We start from the raw sequence: 22,476 nt of genomic DNA, 5'->3' as shown, positions 1-22,476 counted from the left end.
TATGAATTGGATGGTGTCAGGGGATAGGCTTGCTGGAAAAGCCAGGTTTTCAATTTTTTTTTTAACTTGGGGGTGTAGGACTCCATGCGTATGTCATAGGGCAATGAGTTCCATATTGTGGGTCCGGCAAGGGAGAAGGCTCTGCTTATGGTGGAGGATAGTTTAAGAGATTTGATGGGTTGTGTGCGTAAGGTTCCTTGCAGGGCAGGGCGGGTGGGTCTGTTGGAGGTACGTGGGAGGAGGGGGGGGTTGATCCAATTGAGATTGGAGTGTAGCAGACTTTTGTGTATGAGGGAGAGTACTTTATAAAGTATTCTTGAGCGAATTGGGAGCCAGTGTAATTGGATGAGGGTGGGAGTAATATGGTCTCTTTTTTTAGAATTTGACAGTATCCGGGCGGCGGCGTTTTGTAGCAGCTGTAACGGCTTGATGTGTGATGTGGGGATGCCAAGGAGGAGTGCATTACAGTAGTCTATTTTTGATAATATAATAGACTGGAGCAAGTACGAAAATCCGAGAAGTGTAGAAGGGGTCTAAGTTTTTTGATCGTTTGCAGTTTAAAGTAGCATTCCTTCAAGATAGATTTGATGAATGGTTTAAAAGTAAGATGACTATCAATAAGGACACCTAAACTGCGAATGTGCGTGGGGAAAATCGTGGATGAGTATGTGGGGGGGATGGCAGGGAACGGTTGCTTATTGGAGATGATTACTAGTTCAGTTTTGTTGGGATTTAGTGCGAGGTGCATATCGGTGAGTAGTTTGTTAATTGAGGAGAGACAGGATTCCCAATTTCGTAGAGCAGTCTGGAGGGAGTCAGAGAAGGGGAATATGATTTGCACATCGTCAGCATAAATGAAGTGCTTGATGTGGAGGTTGGTGAGGAGGGTGGTAAGGGGTAACATGTAGATATTAAAAAGGGTGGAGGAGAGGGAAGAACCTTGGGGTACACCTTGAGGGAGACTGATCGGGTCAGATTCATTGTTATCCACTAAGACAGTATAAAATCGGTTCTGGAGATATGATTGTATCCAGGCCAGTGCATTGCCAGTGATTCCAATACTCCTGAGGATGTTGAGGAGGGTATCAGTGGGTTTGACATATGCTTACTGACACACATGCTCTCACTCATGGCCTTATACATGCTTTCAGATACATGCTGACTCATTCACTGTCCCTCACCCACATGCTCATTGACACACTTGCACTGTCACACTCACACATGTTCACTGACACACAAACTCTGACTCATCTGCCCAGTCACGCTCATACACATGCTCAGACTTATGCACATTAACGCATGCTGTCATTCTCTCCCTTGCGCACATGCTCACTAACACACTTGCACTCTAATGCTCACACATGCTGAGATACACACCCTCACTGGCTCATACATTTAGTCATGCTCACTTATGTTCGCTTTTCTCCCCCTCTGTCTGTGAATAAGTAAAACAAACATTTTTACTTACATTGGTGATCAGGGAAAATCCAGGCAGGGCCCAAGAGAGAAGAGTCTGAGTGGGCTTTTGAGAGAGAGGGTAGCCATTTAGTGTGGGAAGGCTTGAGGTCTGTTAAGCCACTTAAGCCCTGAAGCTGCAGCATGAGAATGAAAGGAGCCTGCCACAGAGGAAAGCTGGGGGAGCTGGGAGACAGGCATTCAGCCCTTGGATATTGACTGGGATCTCTGATTAGATATGGCAAGCCCTTCCCTAAAGTCTATTTTTTACACATTTTCTTTCTCTGGAGGACCCTTTTAAATGAGTGAAGTTCAAAAAGTTCTCATCAGTGATCCTTAAAGGCAATTTCACATATTGTTCAAAGGGTGGCATTTCCTAGTCTGTGCAGTTGAGTCTTCTCAGACTCAAGACAACAGGGTTTGCATACGTTCTCTTCCTTTCAGCTCCCAGTTTGCTGTACTTGTGTACAGAGTTCTGTATCTGTAACCTTGTTTGGCTTTGCAATACTGCTGTTTGCAATTAAAATACAAATTAATATTGAACCCTCCAGAAACATGTATAATTGAAATGACTCATCCTTTGAAATCTTTCTAAAATTCACATCTGTAGCTTGAGGATTCCATTTCCTACAAGTGCACCAAGCAATTACAGGGAAGGTGCACTGTGCTCTATGCACATTAGGAAGCATTTTCCATCGTGTGGGTGGAAGGCACATCTTAAAATCCCATTGGTAAAGTCACGAATCTGATCTACTGTGCTGCTTGTATTTTTCTACATCTGCAGTCTCAGTTTTGCATTATCCCATCAAGGCTTGGTTCACCTGAAATCATTTCTGGCTTTTCTAAGGCAAATAATGGGAAAACAAAACAAAAAACAGCCAAGAGTAATAACTATTGTAAAGGTGGATATCTGCAACATGACAAAAACTAAAACCCAAAGAAAATATTTGTCACAGTCTAAAAAAAGATATTCAGGGCTCTAAAAGGGAGGAAGCACAATGAACACTTCATTAACTCCCTTTGCTTCACCTATTGACATGTAAAGGTAGCTCCTAAACCAGCATCCTAAAAAGTCAATCAAATTATCTCTTCATTAATAAGATTCAATTGATTTCTAAATTAAGCTTGGATTAAGACTGCTGATATTGTGTGCTGCCTTGTTTTTATTTTCTCTTTGCAGTGAACTTATTGTCTTTTGAGAGACACTTAAATAATTTCAGTGGCCCTAGGTACAAATATCAGAACAAGGTGTTCCTTTCCCCTTTTGCTTTTTCTGTAACTAGGTTTTATACTTCTCTTGAAATCTGCGAGTGTAACAGACTTGATTTTGACCCGGATTGATTTATTTTAGGCTTTTATAATTGGTTCTAGAGAATACCAGGCTTTGGGACGGATTTTAATACCTACGCACGGGCGTACATTTGTGCTTGCAACTCGGTGCGCACAAATGTACGCCCGATTTTATAACATGCGCACGCAGCCGCGCGCATGTTATAAAATCCGGGGTCGGTGCATGCAAGGGGGTGCACAATAGTGCACCTTGCGCACGCTGAACCCTTGGGGAGCCCTGCTGGCTTTCCCCGTTCCCTCCGAGGCTGCTCCGAAATTGAAAGTGGAGCAGCCTCGGAGTGAACTTTCCTTTCGTTCCCCCCCCCCACCTTCCCCTCCCTTCCCCTCCCTTCCCCTCCCTTCCCCTACCTAACCCGCTCCCCAGCCCTACCTAAAACCCTCCCTAACCTTTATTTTATAAGTTGTGCCTGCCTCCGTGCAGGCGTAGGTTGCGTACGCCAGCCGACACCTGCCCGCAATCCCTGGTGCAGCGGCAAATGGCCGCTGTGCCTGAGGATCTGGCCCCACCCCCGGACCGCCCCACCCATGCCCTGCCCCTATTTCAAGCCCCGGGCAAGCCCAAGATGATAGGGTGAATGGATCTCTCCAGTATGAGAAACGAGATCTCTTCAGCGTGTAGGAGACTGGTGCGTAGAATCAAGGGCTTGGTGCAGGTAGAAATGCTCCCCAGAAGGGGAGTACCGTGGATCGAAGATGCTCGGAATGGAGGAAGTCGGGGTTGGATCTCAAGCTGTAACTGCTGGACGAGATCCATGAGGATGAAATTCCCTCCTGCTCCAGAGTTGACCAGCATATCAAAAGTACCTCCGGGGTAGACAATGTTATCCGGTATGGTGCATAGGGAGGCAGAACTTGTATTATCTATGATCAGCTCCCCGATAATCCCTAGGTTCTGGCGTTTCCCGGTTGCTCACCACATTGAGCTAGGAAGTTTTCCTTGTTGCCGCAGTATAGGCACAGGCCCTGGGTGCGGCATCGCCTCCTCTCTTCTTGCGAGATTGGGCTACGCCCCAACTGCATGGGTTCTGTTCCTTGGGCGCTGGTGGAAGCAGAGGACGAGGGCACCACCCGAGGAAACATCGAACCCGAATTACCGGTTCTACGGCCAGGCCTCCCCTCCCGGGACCGTTGTTGGATTTGGCGGTCGACCCTTCCTGCCAAGTTGATCAAACTGTCGAGATCCTTCGGGAGGTCCCTAACTGCTAACTCATCCTTGAGACATGAGGACAATCCTTCCAGGAATATGCTGTGGAGACTGTCGTCCCTCCAGTCCAGTTCCGTGGCTAGTGTGTGGAACTCGACCGCATACTCTGCAAGGAAACGGGAGCCCTGGCGCAATTGGAGTAGCTCGGCAACTGCTGTGGACTTGCGGGCGGGCTCGTCAAAAATGTGTCGAAACGCCGACACATTTTTGACGAGGATGGGGTCATTATGTTCCCATAACGGGGAGGCCCAGGCAGGGGCTTCCCATCTAGCAAGGACACAATGTAACTGATCTTCACCATGTCTGTCGGAAACTGAGAAGGCAGTAGAGTGAAATGTATTTAGCACTGGTTGAGGAACCCGCGGCACTGCTTTGCTTCCCCTGAGTATCTGGGCGGCACTGGCAGTTGGGTAGAGGTCGCAGGACCAGGAATGGGCATGGAAACCATTTCTGGAGGTGCTGCCGAAGACGTGGCATCCAAACGGTTAGCCAGCCTCTCTACTGTCACAGTGAGGACATCTAGGCAGTGTTGCTGCAAACTGTTGGATTCGTGGACCCTTGAGCCGGCTGGGACAGATGATGACGCACCATGGGAAGGCTCACAGTGGATGTCGAAGCTGGGAGGTGGCACAGGGCAGGAGACCAGAGGGATCTTCACTGGAAGCCCGAGGACCCCCAAGGAGGAGCCCCTGAGGACCCGGGCCGCTTGGACTTACGTGAGGTCTCCTGTGGGCAGGTGTCTGAAGAGGAGTTCCAGAGTATTGAAGAAAGGAAAACCTGGAGCCAGGATGCCAACCGGAACTTCACCACTGGAAGCCCGCGGTCCCCCCGGGATGAGCCCGTGAGGACCCGAGCCACTTGGACTTAGGCGAGACCCCCTGGACAGTGCAGGACAGGATACCGGAGGATGAGCCGAAGTCAGAAGCCAGTGGACGAGCCGAAGTCAGAAGCCGAAGTCAGAAACCAGGAACAGCATCTAGCAACTCTGGAAGAGTGAACCTCGTTGCAAGGCAAGGAGTGGAGCTAGTTGCAGGGCTTAAATACCATGAGAGCATCTGACGTCACCCCAGGGCGGTGCTGTACTTTCCCGAGCTGGCCCCTTTAAATGTTGAGCCCCTGCGCGTACGCATGCCTAGGGGGCGTGGCAAGCCACGGAGCATCGGCGGCATCTCCCTCGAGAAGGGAGCACCGCAGCAGGAGCCAGGCAGGCCCGTACAGGCCAAAAAGACGTCGCAGCGGCCCGGACCGTCCCCGGTGGAGGGACCGGGGCATGGCCCGGGACCGCAACAACCAGACAGTGTCGGGAATCTGCACCCTTCTTAGTTAAGGCAGTAATGGTCACTGTGAGAGAGGAGTACCTGAATATGAACTTCTATAATAGTTTGGGAATCCTAGGAAGTGCTATAGCACCCTGAGTCCCACCAGCTGAGGCCAGCCCAGGATGGCTTCCTACTTCATGGGGTCCATATGAAAGCTACTCCGGGAGATGATATATCTCAAAAAGGGAAGCTCTTCCTTTTCAAAGATTCATTTTCCAACTTTGCATAGAGGTGAGGTTCCCGCAACCTCTGTAGTACCTGATTGATGTGCTCCCAGTGTTGGTTCAAAGATCAAGAGAATATAAGGATGTTGTCTTGATATACCACTACATGGGAGTACAGGAGATCCCTGAAGATTTCATTCATCATGTTCTGAAATATAGTGAGGGCATAACATAGATTGAATGGCATAACTAAGTATTCATAGTGGCCATCTCTAGTATTGAATGCCATTTTGTTCTCATCTCCCCCACAAATGCGAAGGAGGTTGTACACTCCCCAAAGATCCAGTTTGGTGAAAATTCTCACCTCTTACATGTGGTCAAATAGCTCTGAGATAAGTGGCAAAGGATTACAGTTTCTTTTAATGATGCCCACTAAGAAGAAACCTGCTCCTGCAGAGGAAGAGGAGGGACAAATAAATCCTCTTTCTAGGTTTTTCTTTAGGTAATGGGTTATGACAGCTATCTCTGGAACTGATAGGGGATAAACCCTTCTGCATGGAGGCATCTTCCCAGGCAGGAGGTCCATGGCACAATCATAGGAAGGATGCAGGGGCAGGGTCTCAGTGCTAACACATCTGCGTAAATGGCATACAGGGATGGGATGGCAGGCTCGGCGTAGTCATGGTCACAGTCAAGACATGTAGAGGCTGAACCGTTATTAGGCAGGTGGTGGTACAAATGGGTCCCCAACGTGCCAACTCCAAGGAGTTTTAGTCGATATATGGTTGATGCTGCTGCAGCCAAGGCAGGCCCACAATGATGTGATAACTGCCCTGGGTATTAGAGATATGGTATGTATCGTGTGATCGATCATCTTAACGATCGATTTCGGCTGTGGGGGGGGAGGGAATCGGATCGTCGCGGTTTTGTGTTTTTAAATATCGTGTAAATCGTAAATCGGGGGAGGGCGGGAAAACCGGCACACTAAAACATCCCTAAAACCCACCCCGACCCTTTAAAATAAATCCCCCACCCTCCCGAACCCCCCCCCAAAATGTCTTAAATTACCTGGGGTCCAGTGGGGGGGGTCCCGTTGTGATCTTCCACTCTCGGGCGTCGGGCGCGTTGATAGAAAATGGCGCCGGCGCTACCTTTGCCCTGTCATATGACAGGGCAAAGGTAGCGCCGGTGCCATTTTGGTTCCTGTTCCCCGACGTCACGAGCATAGGAGATCGCTCCCGGACCCCCGCTGGACCCCCAGGGACTTTTGGCCAGCTTGGGGGGGCCTCCTGACCCCCACAAGACTTGCCAAAAGTCCAGCGGGGGTCCGGGAACGACCTCCTGCACTCGAATCGTGTTACCGTATGGCCGGCGCCATTTTGCTGTACGGCAATATGGCCGGCGCCATTTGGCGCCAGCCGTACGGCAACACAATTCGAGTGCAGGAGGTCGTTCCCGGACCCCTGCTGGACTTTTGGCAAGTCTTGTGGGGGTCAGGAGGCCCCCCCAAGCTGGCCAAAAGTCCTTGGGGGTCCAGCGGGGGTCGGGAGCGATCTCCTGCACTCGAATCGTGTTGCCGTACGGCCGGCGCCATTTTGCTGTACGGCAATATGGCCGGCGCCATTTTGCTTAAAATGGCGCCGGCCATATTGCCGAACAGCAAAATGGCGCCGGCCGTATGGCAACACGATTCGAGTGCAGGAGGTCATTCCTGGACCACCGCTGGACTTTTGGCAAGTCTTGTGGGGGTCAGGAGGCGCCCCCAAGCTGGCCAAAAGTCCCTGGGGGTCCAGCGGGGGTCCGGGAGCGATCTCCTACGATCGTGACGTCAGGGAACAGGAACCAAAATGGCGCTGGCACCATTTTCTATCAACGCGCCCGACGCCCGAGAGTGGAAGATCACAACGGGACCCCCCCACTGGACCCCAGGTAATTTAAGACATTTTGGATGCTGGAAATGAGGCTCCAGCGGAATGGAGCACCAGAGAACCCTAGATTCCTGGGAGCACTCCTGGAATCACCTGTCCACATGAGTGGCCAGGGAGATTAAGGCATTCAGTGTGGTCCGAACATTGTGGCTGGCCAGCTCATCTTTGATTCTTATGGATAAGCCTTACCAGAAGATGGCAGTCATGATATCCTCTCCCCAGTGTAGCTCTGAGGCAAGGGTACAGAATTGAATGGAGTACTCCCCAATGGTGCATGTGCCTTGCTGGATATGGAAGAGCTCTCCACCATGGAAGAGGTACGACTGGGCTCATCAAAGACAGTGAGGATTTGTCACAGGGTCTTGGAGGATTGAATCTTTTCCCTCCCAGAGTGGAGAGGCCCAGGCAAGTGTTGTCCCACCAAACAACAATTATGTAATCTTTGCTTTTTCTGTGGGGAATAGAGCAGATTGGAGTTTGAAGTGCATGCTGCACTGATTCATGAACCCTCTGTACTCCCTCAGATTCCCATTATAGCAGAGAGAAGGTGGCAACTGCAGAGTGGGTTATGGAGGCGGTGCTGGCACTGGAGAAGGAGAAGGCTGCATGACATCCATCCTGACAGTTCCAAAAGGAAATTTGTTAGGGAAGGTGGACCCCTGTGTTGCAGTGCAATTGGCACCACCTAGAGGGTTGGCCCCCTAGGTCCACACCGACAGCCGGCAGATGAAATCTGGGATGGGACTGGATGAGAGCCTCGCCTATACCAGCCTTTTCCCCCATTTGTTGACCTTTGGATTCAAGGGACCGGCAGGATTTAGGGAAGGGTCCCTTAGGGTACAGCAAAAAGGAGAATCCAGAATCAGGCTGTGTCTGGTTAGGCAACAGATATGAGTGGTCAGAGTCCAGGTGATGGTCAGGGGCAGGCAGCAGTCAAGAATAGTTGGTGTCCAGGCTAGGGTCAGTGGCAGGCAGCAAGCAGGAAGCGTAGTCAAGGTCCAGGCAGAGGTCAGCTCCAGAAAGTCAGTCCAAGGGGAGGCAGGAGCATAAGAAAAAGGGGATGACAAGGCAAGGAGACTGGATGAGATACAGAGGGCTGGAGAGGAATGACAGGGCTGGCTGGACACAACAAGGCAGGGCAGGCAGAGTGGCAGAAGGCAAAGAAACAGGAACGCTGGCAACATGTACTGCTAGAGACCTGTTGCTAAGATGCTGGATGGGAGTGAATGCGAGTGTTATATATCTAGCCAGCGCTGATGTCATCTCTGGGTGCCCAGTAGGTTTCTCACTGTGGGACCTTGAAGTGAGGGCTCTGTGAACATGCACCTAAGGGCTGCTGGCGGAGATGAGGAGGCGACATCTGCAGCGAAGAAGTTGGAGGACGTGCCAGAGCAGCACAAGCATCGGGTGACTAGTGTAGTGTCTGGAGCATTCTGTTGGTGTTTCACCTCATTTTAGCACCAATTTTGGGTGAAATTTAAAAATCTATAGATTACTAACTGAAATGAAATTGTGATCTATGATTTCCTAAAAGGCAAATGAAGACTATGAAGCTGGGAGTTCCTATTATGACTGGTCGCTATGAAAATAATGTCTAGTAGGATTAATCATTATTAAATGTTGCTAAGTTTGCAAGAAGTTGGACAAAAGAAGATTTATTTTTGTGCATGCAGAAATTATACACTAACAAAAAAACCAGCTCTCTCAAATCTTGTAAAATTCTTCTTTAATAAATCAAGTTTGTCCTGTTTTATCAAGATCTATTAAAAAAAAAACTGTAAGTTTGCAACTGGTAGACCCAATCCTACTACTTGCTGCAGAGAAGCTTGCTCTTCCTTCTCCTTCTTCCCCTCGAGGCCCACCTTCCCACCCAGCTACAGTGAAATCAATGGTAACAGCTCAGGTACACCCTGAGTGTGTGCTCCTACTTCCTGCAGCTGCTCCTTCCTCACACCTATGCACTTCCTGTTTAAAAGGAAGCACATGTGGGAGAGGGTATGTGAACAAAAATTAATTATTAAAGAATAATTTTGCTAGTTCTGATATTATTTTTTGTGTTTGTTTGAGCAGAGCAGTATCATTGGAAACAATTGGTTTTGTTACAAGATGGAAATTATAATTTTTTTAGATGTTAGTTTTGATATATGTCATGCACTCATGATGAAAGCTGTATTTTAAAAAATGGTTTCTTAAGAGATGCTTAGCTTACCAGTTGAACATAATGGTGTGTATTGCTACAGGGTGATAAACAAAGGGTGTCCATTTATCTCTTGACTTGAGAGTGGGTTCATGTACTTGAATCTCTGCTGTGGAATCAATTACTTCCCAAAGTTAAGGCCGTCAAAAACTAGGAGATGTTTCAAAATGCCTAAAAAGCTGGCTGTTTGGCTAGATATTGAATGGCAGTTAGTAGACTGATTAGTTTTGTCGAGGCTCTGGGATCTCTGCTTAAGGGTAATGTTAGGAGGGAAGGTGTAGATGGGAATTTCTGAGAGATGGTCAATTAGAGGAGTTAATTGCCGTGTTATGCTATGTCTTTTCTTTGATGTCTGGTATATTTTTAGACAGGAATATTTTTGTTAGATATAATTTATAATTTTTATGTATATTCTTTGCCATGTATATGTTACGTCGGAGGTGGACCCTTGGGCTGAGGTGGGGTTGTCGCAACCCGTAGGCGAGGACCTACGGGTCCCCACCATCAGCAGGTGGAGTGGGCTGAAGCTAGAGGCCGCTGGAGCTTCACCTATACCAGCCCTCATTCCCCTCGGGTTGAGCCTTTGGGTGCCGGGGCTGGCAGGACTTAGGTGGGCCTCGAGGTTAGCTAGAGAAGAAGGATGATTCAGCCCAGAGACAGCAGTCGGTAGATGGTGCAGTCCTATCCTGGACTGGATTTGGTACCGGAACTCAGGTGCCAAAGAAACAATGAGGAACTGAAGGCACTTGAGCAAAGGAAGGCCGAAGCCTTGAAAGTCCACATCCAGAGGATAGGTGAGGAGAGGCATCACTAGAGTTAGAGCCGGCAATGAGTAGTTGTGGCAAGCAACGTAGAACACTGGACACTGGATAGTCTGTAGCGTAGTGGTTCAAAGCAAGGGTCAGGGCACAGAGAAGGCCGGCGTAGTCAATCAAGGCAGTGGTCAGAGCACTGAGAAGGCTGGCGTAGTCAATCAAGGCAGTGGTCAGGGGATGGAGAAGGCAGGCGTGGTCAAGCATAGCTGAGGTCCGGGGCTGGAGAGAAGCTGAAGAGTAGTCAGGCATAGTGGAAGTCCAGGGCTGGAGAGAAGCTGAAGAGTAGGCAGGCATAGCGGAGGTTTGGGGCTGGAGAGAAGCTGAAGAGTAGTCAGGCATAGCGGAGGTCAAATCCAATGAGTCAGTCCAACACATAGACAAAACAGGAACTAAGAGAACAGGAACCGGGAACCACAGGAAAACAGGAACACCCAATGAGCCGCATCTAAGATCAGCAACAATAACTTGGAGTACGTGGAGACCTATTGCAAAGGCAACACTATGAAGCAAGGCCTGTGATTTTATACGCTGAAGAGTCTTACATCAGCATCCAGGTCCACAGCCAGGTTCCCACCGCGAGTCCTTTAAAAGAATCAATGATGCGCAGCGCTGAGGGCGGCTTCTCTCTGAGGGCCACACAGAGAGGCCCGACGAACAGGGACATCTCAGCTAGCAGCATTGGGTGGTGTGGCAGGGCTGGAGGCACCGGAGGGAACCCAAAGTCAGAGCTGGCGGCCCACCGCCACTAGCGAAGAGGAGCCAGGAGCTGGAGTCCGTCTGAAGAGGTGAGAGGGTCGCGCAGCGGGGCTGCCACGGGCGGCACGTGTAACAGTAAGAACATAAAAACATAAGAACATGCCATACTGGGTCAGACCAAGGGTCCATCAAGCCCAGCATCCTGTTTCCAACAGTGGCCAATCCAGGTCACAAGAACCTGGCAAATACCCAAAAACTAAGTCTATTCTATGTTACTGTTGCTAGTAATAGCAGTGGCTATTTTCTAAGTCAACTTAATTAATAGCAGGTAATGGACTTCTCCTCCAAGAACTTATCCAATCCTTTTTTTTAAACAGCTATACTAACTGCACTAACTATATCCTCTGACAACAAATTCCAGAGTTTAATTCTGCGCTGAGTGAAAAAGAACTTTCTCTGATTAGTTTTAAATAGAAACAGTCTAACTTCAGTTAGTCAGCCAGAGTGACTCACTGCTCTCTTGATTAACACATGTTGGTACCTAATCAAACCAAATCACACTACCTCAACACCTTTCCAAGGTGAGTAACTGAACTGAACTTTTCAACCTTTTTACTTAGGTATACCCTGCTCCTAGCTTATTTCTAGCTTCTGGCTACTTTTTTGTTTTGTTTTTTGTTTGTTTGCTTGTTTGTTTTTAATATACAAACACTCTAACTTCTGCTTACTAGCTGCCTTACAGAGTATTAAAAATAAACATACTAATTACTGCTTACTAGCTGCCTTACTGACTATTTAAAAATACAGTCTCACGTTTGTTTATTCACTGCCTTACTGACTATTAAAAGCACAAACACACAAACACACAAAATAATATTCGCAAATATGTCTCCGTTTATTCTTTCCTATCTCTTCCTTCTTCTCCAAGTTCTGCTACCCTTGTTATTTGTAACTGTTTCTTCGGTCACCACAGTTCGAATTGATGTATTTAATGCACTCCCATTCCATGTAAACCAGCAAGATATGTTTTCATGATTGCCGGTATATAAAAACCTTAAATAAATAAAATAAATAAATAGTTAACTTCGCCCCAATATTTTTAAAACAGAAAATGTCCCAAGCAAAAACGTACTGATTCCTTTCAGCCACCAGCAAGGTGATCCTCTCCTCTCAGTGTTATGCTGGAGCTGGTAGTATCCTCTTTTTTCTTGTCTTCTTGAAAAAATGCAAAATGTAAATCTGGAAATTAAATTAAATGAATATACCTTTGCCATCCTTGTCTCCCCTCAGAAATCCTAGAAAAGAAATCTGACTGTACTGTAAACTCCTTCTCTTCAGCTTCCTTCTTTGTTGTCTAGCTCATTCTGTACAATTTCTGCTGGCAGGTGTGGATGATGGTGCTGACATTCCTAGAGAAATGGTGGTTGGTATTTATGAGAGGATCCAACAGAAAGAGCTGAAGTCCAATGAAGATCATGTTACCTATGTCACCAAAGTGGAAAAATCCATAACAGGAATGAAAACTGTGAGTGCTATAACTGTATTTTATTTTGCTCTTTTTTCTAACCTAATTTTCTTTTCTGAATCTTCTTTTCTGACAGCTTCATATCTCTTTTTCACTTGTTTAATTTAATGTTTTTTTAAATCAGATCTTGTCTTCACTCAAGTTTTAGTAGACCTTTGTAACATGACTCTATCTAAGGTAAATTTCCTCATAATGAGCAGAGAGGAAAGCCAAAACCACCTTGTTAGCTAAAGCAGCAGTACCATATATGTAATGGAGACATATGCAAAATCGATGAAAAAGCCTTCTTTAAAGTGCTTCCCAAGATTGTTTTGGTTTCTCTCAATATTTTAAATATCTTTCTTTTCAGAGCATTTTGTCTCGATCAATCTGGGGTCTGGGTCTTCTTTTGGGACAACCTTGCTTCTTCCTCTGTTACTTGCTCTGTTTCTATTTCTATCCGGCATTTGTGTACTTAGCCCACCCTTCCCTATTTTATAACTACGGGAAATCATGTACCAAAAAGGAGGAGAAGGGTAGGATGTACTAGATTGGGAAACTGAGCAAGTATGAATAAATGAATATACTGAAGGCAGTTAGATTATCTAGCCAGAGGGTATGAAATTATGGTAAATCTCATTTGAACCATGGCCAGTGGAAGCACTAGGAGGACTAGGCGACCACTTTGAGCACCACTATTTTGGGGCGGTGGGCCAGTGGAAGGACCACCAAGATTGTGCCTTCATGTTGTCTAAGTGGGCTGGAAGAAGAAGGAGTAATCACTGCCAGAAGGAACAGGCAGAACTCAGGTGGTGAAACAACTTGGGCCCCAGAGGCCCGAAAAGAAGCAAGAGATGGTGTAGCATTGGGCTGCAGAATCTGGAGAAGAGCAGGAGACAAGGCATCGTTGGCCCCAAGATTTGAAAAAAAATGAAGCAAGAGGCAATGCAGCATCAGGCCACAGGGCCAGAAGAGCAGGAGGCAGAACACCATCGGTCCCATGACCTGAAAAAAAAGGAGCAAGAGGTAGAGTAGTTTCAGTTCATGGGGCCAAAAGAGTACAAGGTAGTGTTCCATTGAGCCATGGGGCAAGAAATAGCAAGCAGGAGCTAGACTAGTTGGGTCCCACCACCAAAGAAAGAAGAGCAGGAGGCAGAGTAGCATGGGCCTGCCCAGTCTGTGGAAAGCGGAGTCGGCCAGGGGGAGGTTGCTGAAGCTCATGTCTTCCGGAGAGAGAGAAAAGTGAATGAGCAATAGGGATGTACAGCAGGGATGGATTTGTCCCATTCGGTATTCATATTCGTGGGGAGCCAAATCCATTGCATCTGTTCTCGGGGGTCCCCAATCCATTCATTAGTTACGTATGTATTCGTTTCCCAAAAAACTCCCCATCCCAACCCTTTAAATTTAATTAACTACAACCCCCCAACCCTCCTGACCCCCCCAAGTCTTACCAAAAGTCCCTGGTGGTCCAGCGAGAGTCCTGATGCGATCTCCTGCACTTGGGCTGTCGGCGCTGATAGCCTTTTCCCTCACTATGTCACAGGGGCTACCGGTGCCATTGGTCGGCCCCTGTCACATGGTAGGAGCAATGGACGGCTGTCACCATCTTGTGCTCCTACCATGTGACCGGGGCCGACCAATGGCACCAGTAGCCCCTGTGACATAGTGAGGGCAAAGGCTATCGGCGCCATTTTGAATACCGGCAGCTGACAACCCAAGTGCAGGAGATCGCTCCAGGACCTCTGCTAGGCCACCAGGGACTTTTGGTAAGTCTTTGGGGGGTCAGGAGGGTGGGGGGTTTATTCATTAGATATGTTGTATTCGTGGGGGTTCGCCATACATTTTGTGACCCCACGAATACAACGAATAGGGACATATACGTTGCGGATTGCCAATACTTCGAAAACGAATGCACACCCCTAATGAGCAAACATGTATGTGAGAGAGAAAGAGAGTATGGGATCGATTTTCGGAAACACGCGCGTCCATGTGCACGTAGTTCCCAGTGCTCATACATGGAAACACCAATTTTATAACATGCGCACATTGCCTCGCATATGTTATAAAATATGATTCCGATGCGCACATGCACACTGGATTTTAATGTCCGTGCACGCACATGCGGGTCTGTAGCATCTCCCACATGCAACCGGGGGGGGGGGGTGGATTTTTGAGAAATATGCATGGCGACGCGATCGGCCGGTTCCCAGTTCCCTATACCCCTTCCTACTCTGCCTCCCTTTTCTCCTCTCTTCCCCGACCCTTAAAACCCCTTTCCCTACCTTTGTTTTCTTTATTTCAGAACTTACTTCATCTGAATAGATGTTTTACGAAGAATAGAAATGTTTCTGTTTTTCCACTGTTGCACTGCATATAGAGTCTGGCTGTTTGTGGTTTCCAGTTAAGTTTTTATCTGCATGTTTTTGTTTATACGTTATGGTCTCTTTAGTCTGTATTTAGTGAAGATCTGTCTATGTTCTACATGCCTGATCAAGGTGAGGTATTCTGTTAGCATGTAGTTTCTCTGTAGGGATCTAAAGCAACTTGGTTTGTTCTGTTTTCTTAATAGAAGGTGTATTGGTATTTTAAGGCCTGGCATAGTATTTGCAGTGTTGCCTTTTCATAGATGGGGTTGTTAGTGTTTGAGTGCAGACAGTTTGTGCAGCTTTAGTATGGGAGGCTTACTATATTGTAATTAAAATTCAGTTTACTTATGGCTTTCTACGAACCAAGTTCACATTTCAATAGTCCTAATGCCATATGGATTCCAAGTGTTTCTTTTGAATTTGTACAAGGTTTTCTGGTTGGCACCACTACAGTTCATGCAAATATAATATACATTTTGTTGTGATATTTTTACCTGAGAAAACTGTACTTTGAATGCCCTTTTTCATGTAAACTCTGTTAATTTAAATCCATAATTTGTAATTGTGTGTTGGGAGAGCCAAGGGGAGGGAGGAGACAGATGTGCACTAGGCTGTAAGGTTCACCTAGGGCACCTAATAACCTTGTACACAAGGATTAAGACAGAGCCTGCAATTACATCTTTAGTTAAGACATAGGAACCATGCTTCTTTTGCAAATACATAGGGATAAAAGTCCATAATCATCCTTAGGGCTCAAGGAGCAAAGGAGACCCTATAAGTAATTTCTAATTTAGAGTTCAGGGAATTGTAGATCTTTCTTGTTGCTGTAATAAAGATACATTAAAGATTTAAATTAAGTAGTTATGAATACAATGGAAGATCTGGTCCAAGTTTATGTAAAATGGTGCTAGGCTTTGAGTGTGTAAACCCAGTAGAGAAGGAATTCAATGAAAGCATTCTTCACTGATTCCTGGCTGGCTTCTTGTAGATCCTCTCAGTACCGCATCGTCGCCTGGTTTGCTGTAGTCGACTTTATGAAGTGACAGATGTGAACAAACTACAGAAGCAAGCTGCACACCAGCGGGAGGTATTCCTCTTTAATGATCTGCTAGTGGTGAGTACAGTGTGTTTTAACACTGATAGTCCAGAGTAACAAGAAAAATCTTTGACCTCCAATAGGGATCACTAAATACTACTCACATCTAATTGTTACCTTTTAGGGTAATATTGCCTTTGTTTCCTCACCATGCTTTGTAAATTGCACTTCAGTTTTCCTTTTAGATTTTCCCATGGTTGTAAATTTCTGATAGGATCGTGGACCTTTGGGCCGGCTGAGACTGCAGGTGTTGCATTGTGGGGACCCACAGTAAGCGTCGCAGCCGGGAGACGGCACTGAGGAGAGACTCCGAAGAAGGCTTCTCCACTGGAAGTCCGAGGTCCCCCCAGGAGGAGCCCGTAGGGACCTGGACCTCTTAGACTTAGGTTGGACCCTATGCGACCAAGGATCCAGGAAGCTGCCGAAGAGATGGAAGATGAGGACGGCAGGGCCCAGGAGGCTAGAAGAGTCTTCACCCTCGGAAGCCCACGGCTCCCCCGGGAGGAGCCCGTGAGAGCCCGAGCCGCTGGGACTTAGGAGAATCCTCTGGGCCAACAAGAACCGGATACCTGTGGAGGCGGAGGAAGCTGAAGTCAGAGTCCAAGAACGAAGCCAGGTCAGAAGCCAGAAGTCAGAGGTCCAAAGCCAAAGCCAGGGGCGGAAGCTGGAATCAGAGTGGATGGACGAAGCTGGGTCAGAAGCCAGAAATCAGAAGACCAAAGCCAAAACCAGGGGCGGAAGCTGGAATCAGAGTCAATGGACGAAGCCGGGTCAGAAGCCAGAAGTCAGAAGTCCGAAGTCAGGAATTAGACGAAGGGAACAGCAACTGCATGCTCTCAGCAGAGAGGGAACCTCGTTGCAAGGCGAGGCATAGCTGTGACTGCCGGGTTTAAATAACTCGGTAGCATCTGATGTCACCAGGAAGGCTGTACCTTGTTTCCCGCGCTGGCCCCTTTAAATCTGAAGCCCCGGCATGCGTGCACGCCTAGGGGGTAGGGCCAGCTGCGGATCGTCGTCGGCATCTCCTTCGAAGGGAGAACGCCGCGGTAGGCCGCGTTTTGGGCCTGGGTGGCCGAAGAGGAGTTCCCGCGGCCGGACCAGGCCGCGTGGTGAGTGGAGGTCCCGGGGCACGGCCCAGGAACGTAACAATTTCTCTTTTACCTGAGCAGTTTCTTCCTTCACTATGGGCCTTCCAGCTCATTCAGAACCAACCTCTATTGGGCCTCAGTGCTATGAGCCTCAATTCGCAACTACCTGGGGCTCCCCCACCTGTATTTTACAATTCCCAGTTCAGCATTGCAGTGACTGTCCTCAGCCAAGGATGACAAACCACAACTACTTCAGGAATCCATTCTGTATATACCCTGAGTGCAATGGCTGAAACTCCCCCCCCCCCCAAGCACTCGGCGCGCGCAGAGCCCCAGGATGCGCGTAAGTCCCGGGGCTTCGTAAAAGGGGCATGTCGGGGGTGTGTTGGGGGCGTTCCGTAAATGACGTGGCGTTTCGGGGGCGTGACGTGCTGTTTCGGGGGTGGGCCCGGGGGCGTGGCTCTGGCCCGGGGGTGTGGTCGAGGCCTCCGGACCAGCCCCCGGGTCGGGTGATGGCGCGTCAGCAGCCCGCTGGCGCGCGCAGATTTACATCTGCTTTCAGCAGGCGTAAATCTGCCAAGGTAAGGGGGGGGTTTAGATAGGGCCGGGGGGATGGGTTAGGTAGGGGAAGGGAGGGGAAGGTGGGGAGAGGGCGAAGGAAAGTTCCCTCCGAGGCCGCGAAGGAAAGTTCCCTCCGAGGCCGCTCCGAAATCGGAGCAGCCTCAGAGGGAACAGGCAGCGCGCGCTGGGCTCAGCGCGCGCAGGTTGCACAAATGTGCACCCCCTTGCGCGCGCCGACCCTGGATTTTATAAGATACGCGCGGTTACGTTTTGCAACACTGGTAGGGTAAGAACAACTGGGGACCACTCCTGCCCTTTGAAGAACATCAAGATGGTAGGATGGCTCAGGAGTGTATGTCTGGAGGCTTTCAAATGACACATTAGAAAAAGGCATCCCTGAAGACGCTGGATGGTTTGGGATGTGTCTAGGCAATAGGCATGCAACTGTAATCCTGGAGCAAACAGAATCAGGAACCCCGAGCAAAGACATGGAGCAGAAGCACTGGAATACGACTAAAGCCAGACAAACAGAGGTTCCAATGGACATACACCAGGAGTCTGTAAGAACATAAGCACATAAGAACATGCCATACTGGGTCCATCAAGGGTCTATCAAGCCCAGCATCCTGTTTCCAACAGTGGCCAATCCAGGCCACAAGAACCTGGCAAGTACCCAAAAACTAAGTCTATTCCATGCTACTATTGCTAGTAATAGCAGTGGCTATTTTCTAAGTCAACTTAATTAATAGCAGGTAATGAACTTCTCCTCCAAGAACTTATCCAATCCTTTTTTAAACACAGCTATACTAATTGCACTAACCACATCCTCTGGCAACCAATTCCAGAGTCCAATTGTGCACTGAGTGAAAAAGAACTTTCTCCGATTAGTTTTAAATGTGTCACATGCTAACTTCATGGAATGCCCCCTAGTCTTTCTATTATCCGAAAGAGTAAATAAGTGATTCACATTAACCCGTTCTAGACCTCTCATGATTTTAAACACCTCTATCATATCCCCTCTCAGCCATCTCTTCTCCAAGCTGAAACGTCCTAACCTCTTTAGTCTTTCCTCATAGGGGAACTGTTCCATTCCGTTTATTATTTTGGTCGCCCTTCTCTGTACCTTCGCCATCGCAACTATATCTTTTTTGAGATGCGGTGACCTGAACTGTACACAGTATTCAAGGTGCGGTCTCACCATGGAGCGATGCAGAGGCATTATGACGTTTTCCATTTTATTCACCATTCCCTTTCTAATAATTCCCAACATTCTGTTTGCTTTTTTGACTGCCACAGCACACTGAACCGATGCTGTTGTACCAGCAAAGGTGACTCTGTTGTTTTCCTGATATACTATCATCAATTAGGGCACACTCTTTGCTGAACCAATGGGACCTTCTGAGGGTAAATATCCCCTGGCTTTTCATAGAGTCTGTGGCTCTTTTGAGGCTTCTAGGCCTAAAGGCTTTTAAAGTTGCTCATTCAAGCTCTGTCAGTGTAAGAGAATTAGATAGAGGGGCTGGGAATGGGTTTGTTTTTTGGTGGCATGGTTTTTTTTTTTAAATGAAAGCAATGAAAACGAACAAAATTTTGTTTTTTTCTTTCTTTTCATTGTAAAAATTAATTGAAACAGTGGAGGAGTAGCCTAATGGTTAGAGCAGCAGGCTACAAACCAGGAGACCAGCGTTCAAGTCCTACTGTTGCTCCTTGTGACCTTGGGCAAGTCACTTTACCCTCCATTGCCTCAGGTACAAACTTAGGCCTGGATAAGAAAAGGGGTGCGTTTTATGGTAATAGGCTGTTTATTGCAAAGTGTGCTATCTTAGCGCTTCGCATAGGTATTAGTGTAGGGGTTAGGGGGCACTTTGACATGCAGCGTGCGACGTACGAACAGAACAGTGCACTCTTGTGAAGATTTGATGACCTTCGGAGGGAGGAAACTCACCCAAAGATGAGATTTGTGCAATGTTCTCTCAGCCTAACTTGATGGACTCTCTACTTGGGTAACATCAAGCTAGGTTGAGAGAACATTGCACAAATCTCATTTTTGGGTGAGTTTCCTCACTCTGAAGGTCAACAAATCTTCACAAGAGTGCACTATTCTGTTCGTACGTCGCACGCTGCATGTCAAAGTGGCCCCTAATGTTACGGTCCTGGACCGGGCCCTGGGTTCTTCACTTACCTCGCGGCCAAGCCGGGCCGTGGGGACCCTGCTCCGGCCACCCAGGCCTGAAACATGGCCTCCTGCGGCGTTCCCTCTGCGAGGGAAATTCCGCCGACCTTCTGCCGCTGGCCCCGCTCCCTAGGCACGCGCACACGCCGGGGCACTAGATTTAAAGGGGCCAGCGCGGGAGATGGAGGACAGCCCCATCGATGACGTCAGACGCTACCGGGTTATTTAAACCCGGCAGCCACAGCTAGACCCCGCCTTGCAACAAGGTTCACTCTCCTGAGTTGATAGTTGCTGCGTTGGATTCCTGTTTGTCTTCGGCTCCTGACGTCTGACCCGGCTTTGTTCACTGACTCCGGCTTCTGCTTCCGTTCCTGGTTTTGGCTTCTGACTTCTGGCTCCTGACCCTGCTTGTTCACCGACTCCGGCTTCTGCTTCCGTTCCTGGTTTTGGCTTCTGACTGCTGACTTCTGGCTCCTGACCCTGCTTCGTTCTCTGACTCCGGCTTTAGCTTCCGTTCCTGGCTTTCGTTTCTGACTTCTGGCTCCGAACCAGCTTCGTCCATTGACTTCGGCTTCAGTCTTCATCTCTTCTGCAGGTAACCAGTTCTTCATGCCCGGAGGCCTCTCCTAAGTCCCAGCGGCCCGGGTCCTCAAGGGCTCCTCCCGGGGGGACCGTGGGCTTCCAAGGGTGAAGTCTCTTCTTGCCTCCTGGGCTCTTCTGCTCCCGTCGACTACCTCTTCAGCTGCTTCTCTGGTCCTTGGTCGCATAGGATCATACCTAAGTCCAAGAGGCCTGGGTCCCTACAGGCTTCTCCTGGGGGAACTTCGTGTTTCCAGTGGTGAAGTCCTCTTCAGAACACCTCTTCAGCGCCACCTCCCGGCTGCGACGCCCACTGTGGGACCCAACAATGCAACTCCATCAGTCTCAGCCGGCCCAAGGTTTCACGCCCCGCAACACCTAACCCCTACACTAATACCTAAACCTCACCTCGAGTAGCAAGGTGGGCCTCCTATAGAGGTATAAATACCTACTTAGTATGAGGGCCTTATAGCTAGTTTCTCTCTCTCTCTCTCCCCCTCCCCTAACAGCTTAAAATGCTATGTGCGAAAATATCACAAAGTGTGATAAAGCCATATAACTCAGCTTAACGCAAATGAAAAAGATGTATTTAAAATCCACATTAAAGCTGTGCAATATGGCATTGCAAAGCGAGCCCACTTGGCCAGAAATCCCGCCCCAAACTCCTCCCCTTTTCCTAATTTGCATCGCACCATGCGTTATGGTGTTTTTGCATGTGATAATGGCATTTTCGCATGTGTTAAAGGTGCTTTTTGCATGCAAAAACGCCATATAGCACTTTGATAAATGACTCCCTTAGATTGTAAGCCCTCTGGGGATAGGGAAATAACTACAGTACCTGAATGCAATCCACTTTGAAGTGCGGAAAAAAGTGCAAAAAGCGGAATATTAAAAAAAACCCAAAATGGGACATTTCATTAAAATTATTTTAAGAACATAAGAAATTGTCATGCTGGGTCAGACCAAGGGTCCATCAAGCCCAGCATCCTGTTTCCAACTAGTCCAAACCAGGCCACAAGAACCTGGCAATTACCCAAACACTAAGAAGATCCCATGCTATTGATGCAATTAATAACAGTGGCTATAAGAACATAATAACAGTGGCTATAAGAACATATATTTTGTTTCAAATAAATGTACATCCCTCATGAACCCTACTTCAGCAATTTCCCCAGATCCAACTATCCCAAGGAACAGAGCCCAGATTATTTGCTCAGCTGAGTACTGCCACTAAAGCACTGAGCAGGACTGTGCACATACAGTATAATTTTAAAGAATAACTGGAAGGAGAATTCTGCCAAGTCTGTCATCAAAATTATAAGCAAATTTCATTTCATCTTTGTCTGTTTTAATTGTCCTTTTGATTCTCTTCATTCAAAGCTCTTAATTACTACCATATCTTTGACAGATCCTCAAACTTTGTCCTAAGAAGAAAAGTTCCTCAACCTACACGTTCTGCAAGTCTGTAGGCCTGTTGGGGATGCAGTTCCACCTTTTCGAAAATGAATGTAAGTCCACAAAGAGGAAGTAAGTATAAGACATTTCTTGGATGAAAACGGAGATAACTTATCACTTGGGAGTTCAGTTGTGCACAGAACAAGATTTTATTCACAGCACGGCATGGAGAACACGATGCTTTGGAAGACATTAGTGAGAACAACCAGGAATAGCATTTGTGTGTATTTCTGGTTCTCAAACCCTGCATTATAATCTTCACGCTGAATATACTGCAGAAGGAGTCCTCATTTCTGACTATATAGTGGAAACATTTTAGGGGAATGGGGTGACAAAGCTCTTACGTGTAAATGGCATCAAGTAAGGACCAGATGGCTTTCATCAGCTGCCATCACTGCTTGGTGCTTTGGGGCATGCGTTTAGCTTATGTGAGGGATATAAAACATTGACCTCTCCCTTGTAAATCCAATCTGACGTCTTTATGCAATGAATCCATGGTGTCTTGCATGTCCTTTTCTCAGCT

General features: G+C 47.8%; 1 protein-coding gene across 1 annotated transcript in view; it reads left to right on the top strand.

Moving 5' to 3' along the window:
- The window catches only part of IQSEC3 (IQ motif and Sec7 domain 3), a 540,197-nt gene that overhangs the window by 452,903 nt on the left and 64,818 nt on the right, over positions 1-22,476 (top strand). The window contains exons 11-13 of the mRNA XM_029597483.1: positions 12,514-12,653; positions 15,990-16,115; positions 21,907-22,006. Of these exons, the coding sequence (XP_029453343.1) occupies positions 12,514-12,653; positions 15,990-16,115; positions 21,907-22,006 (366 nt within the window). The remainder of the gene's footprint in view (positions 1-12,513; positions 12,654-15,989; positions 16,116-21,906; positions 22,007-22,476) is intronic.

The sequence above is a fragment of the Rhinatrema bivittatum genome, chromosome 4 (assembly GCF_901001135.1).
Source record: "Rhinatrema bivittatum chromosome 4, aRhiBiv1.1, whole genome shotgun sequence".
Classification (NCBI taxonomy): domain Eukaryota; kingdom Metazoa; phylum Chordata; class Amphibia; order Gymnophiona; family Rhinatrematidae; genus Rhinatrema; species Rhinatrema bivittatum.
Note: the sequence above shows the minus strand (reverse complement) of the source record. Positions and strands in the feature narration are given on the sequence as shown.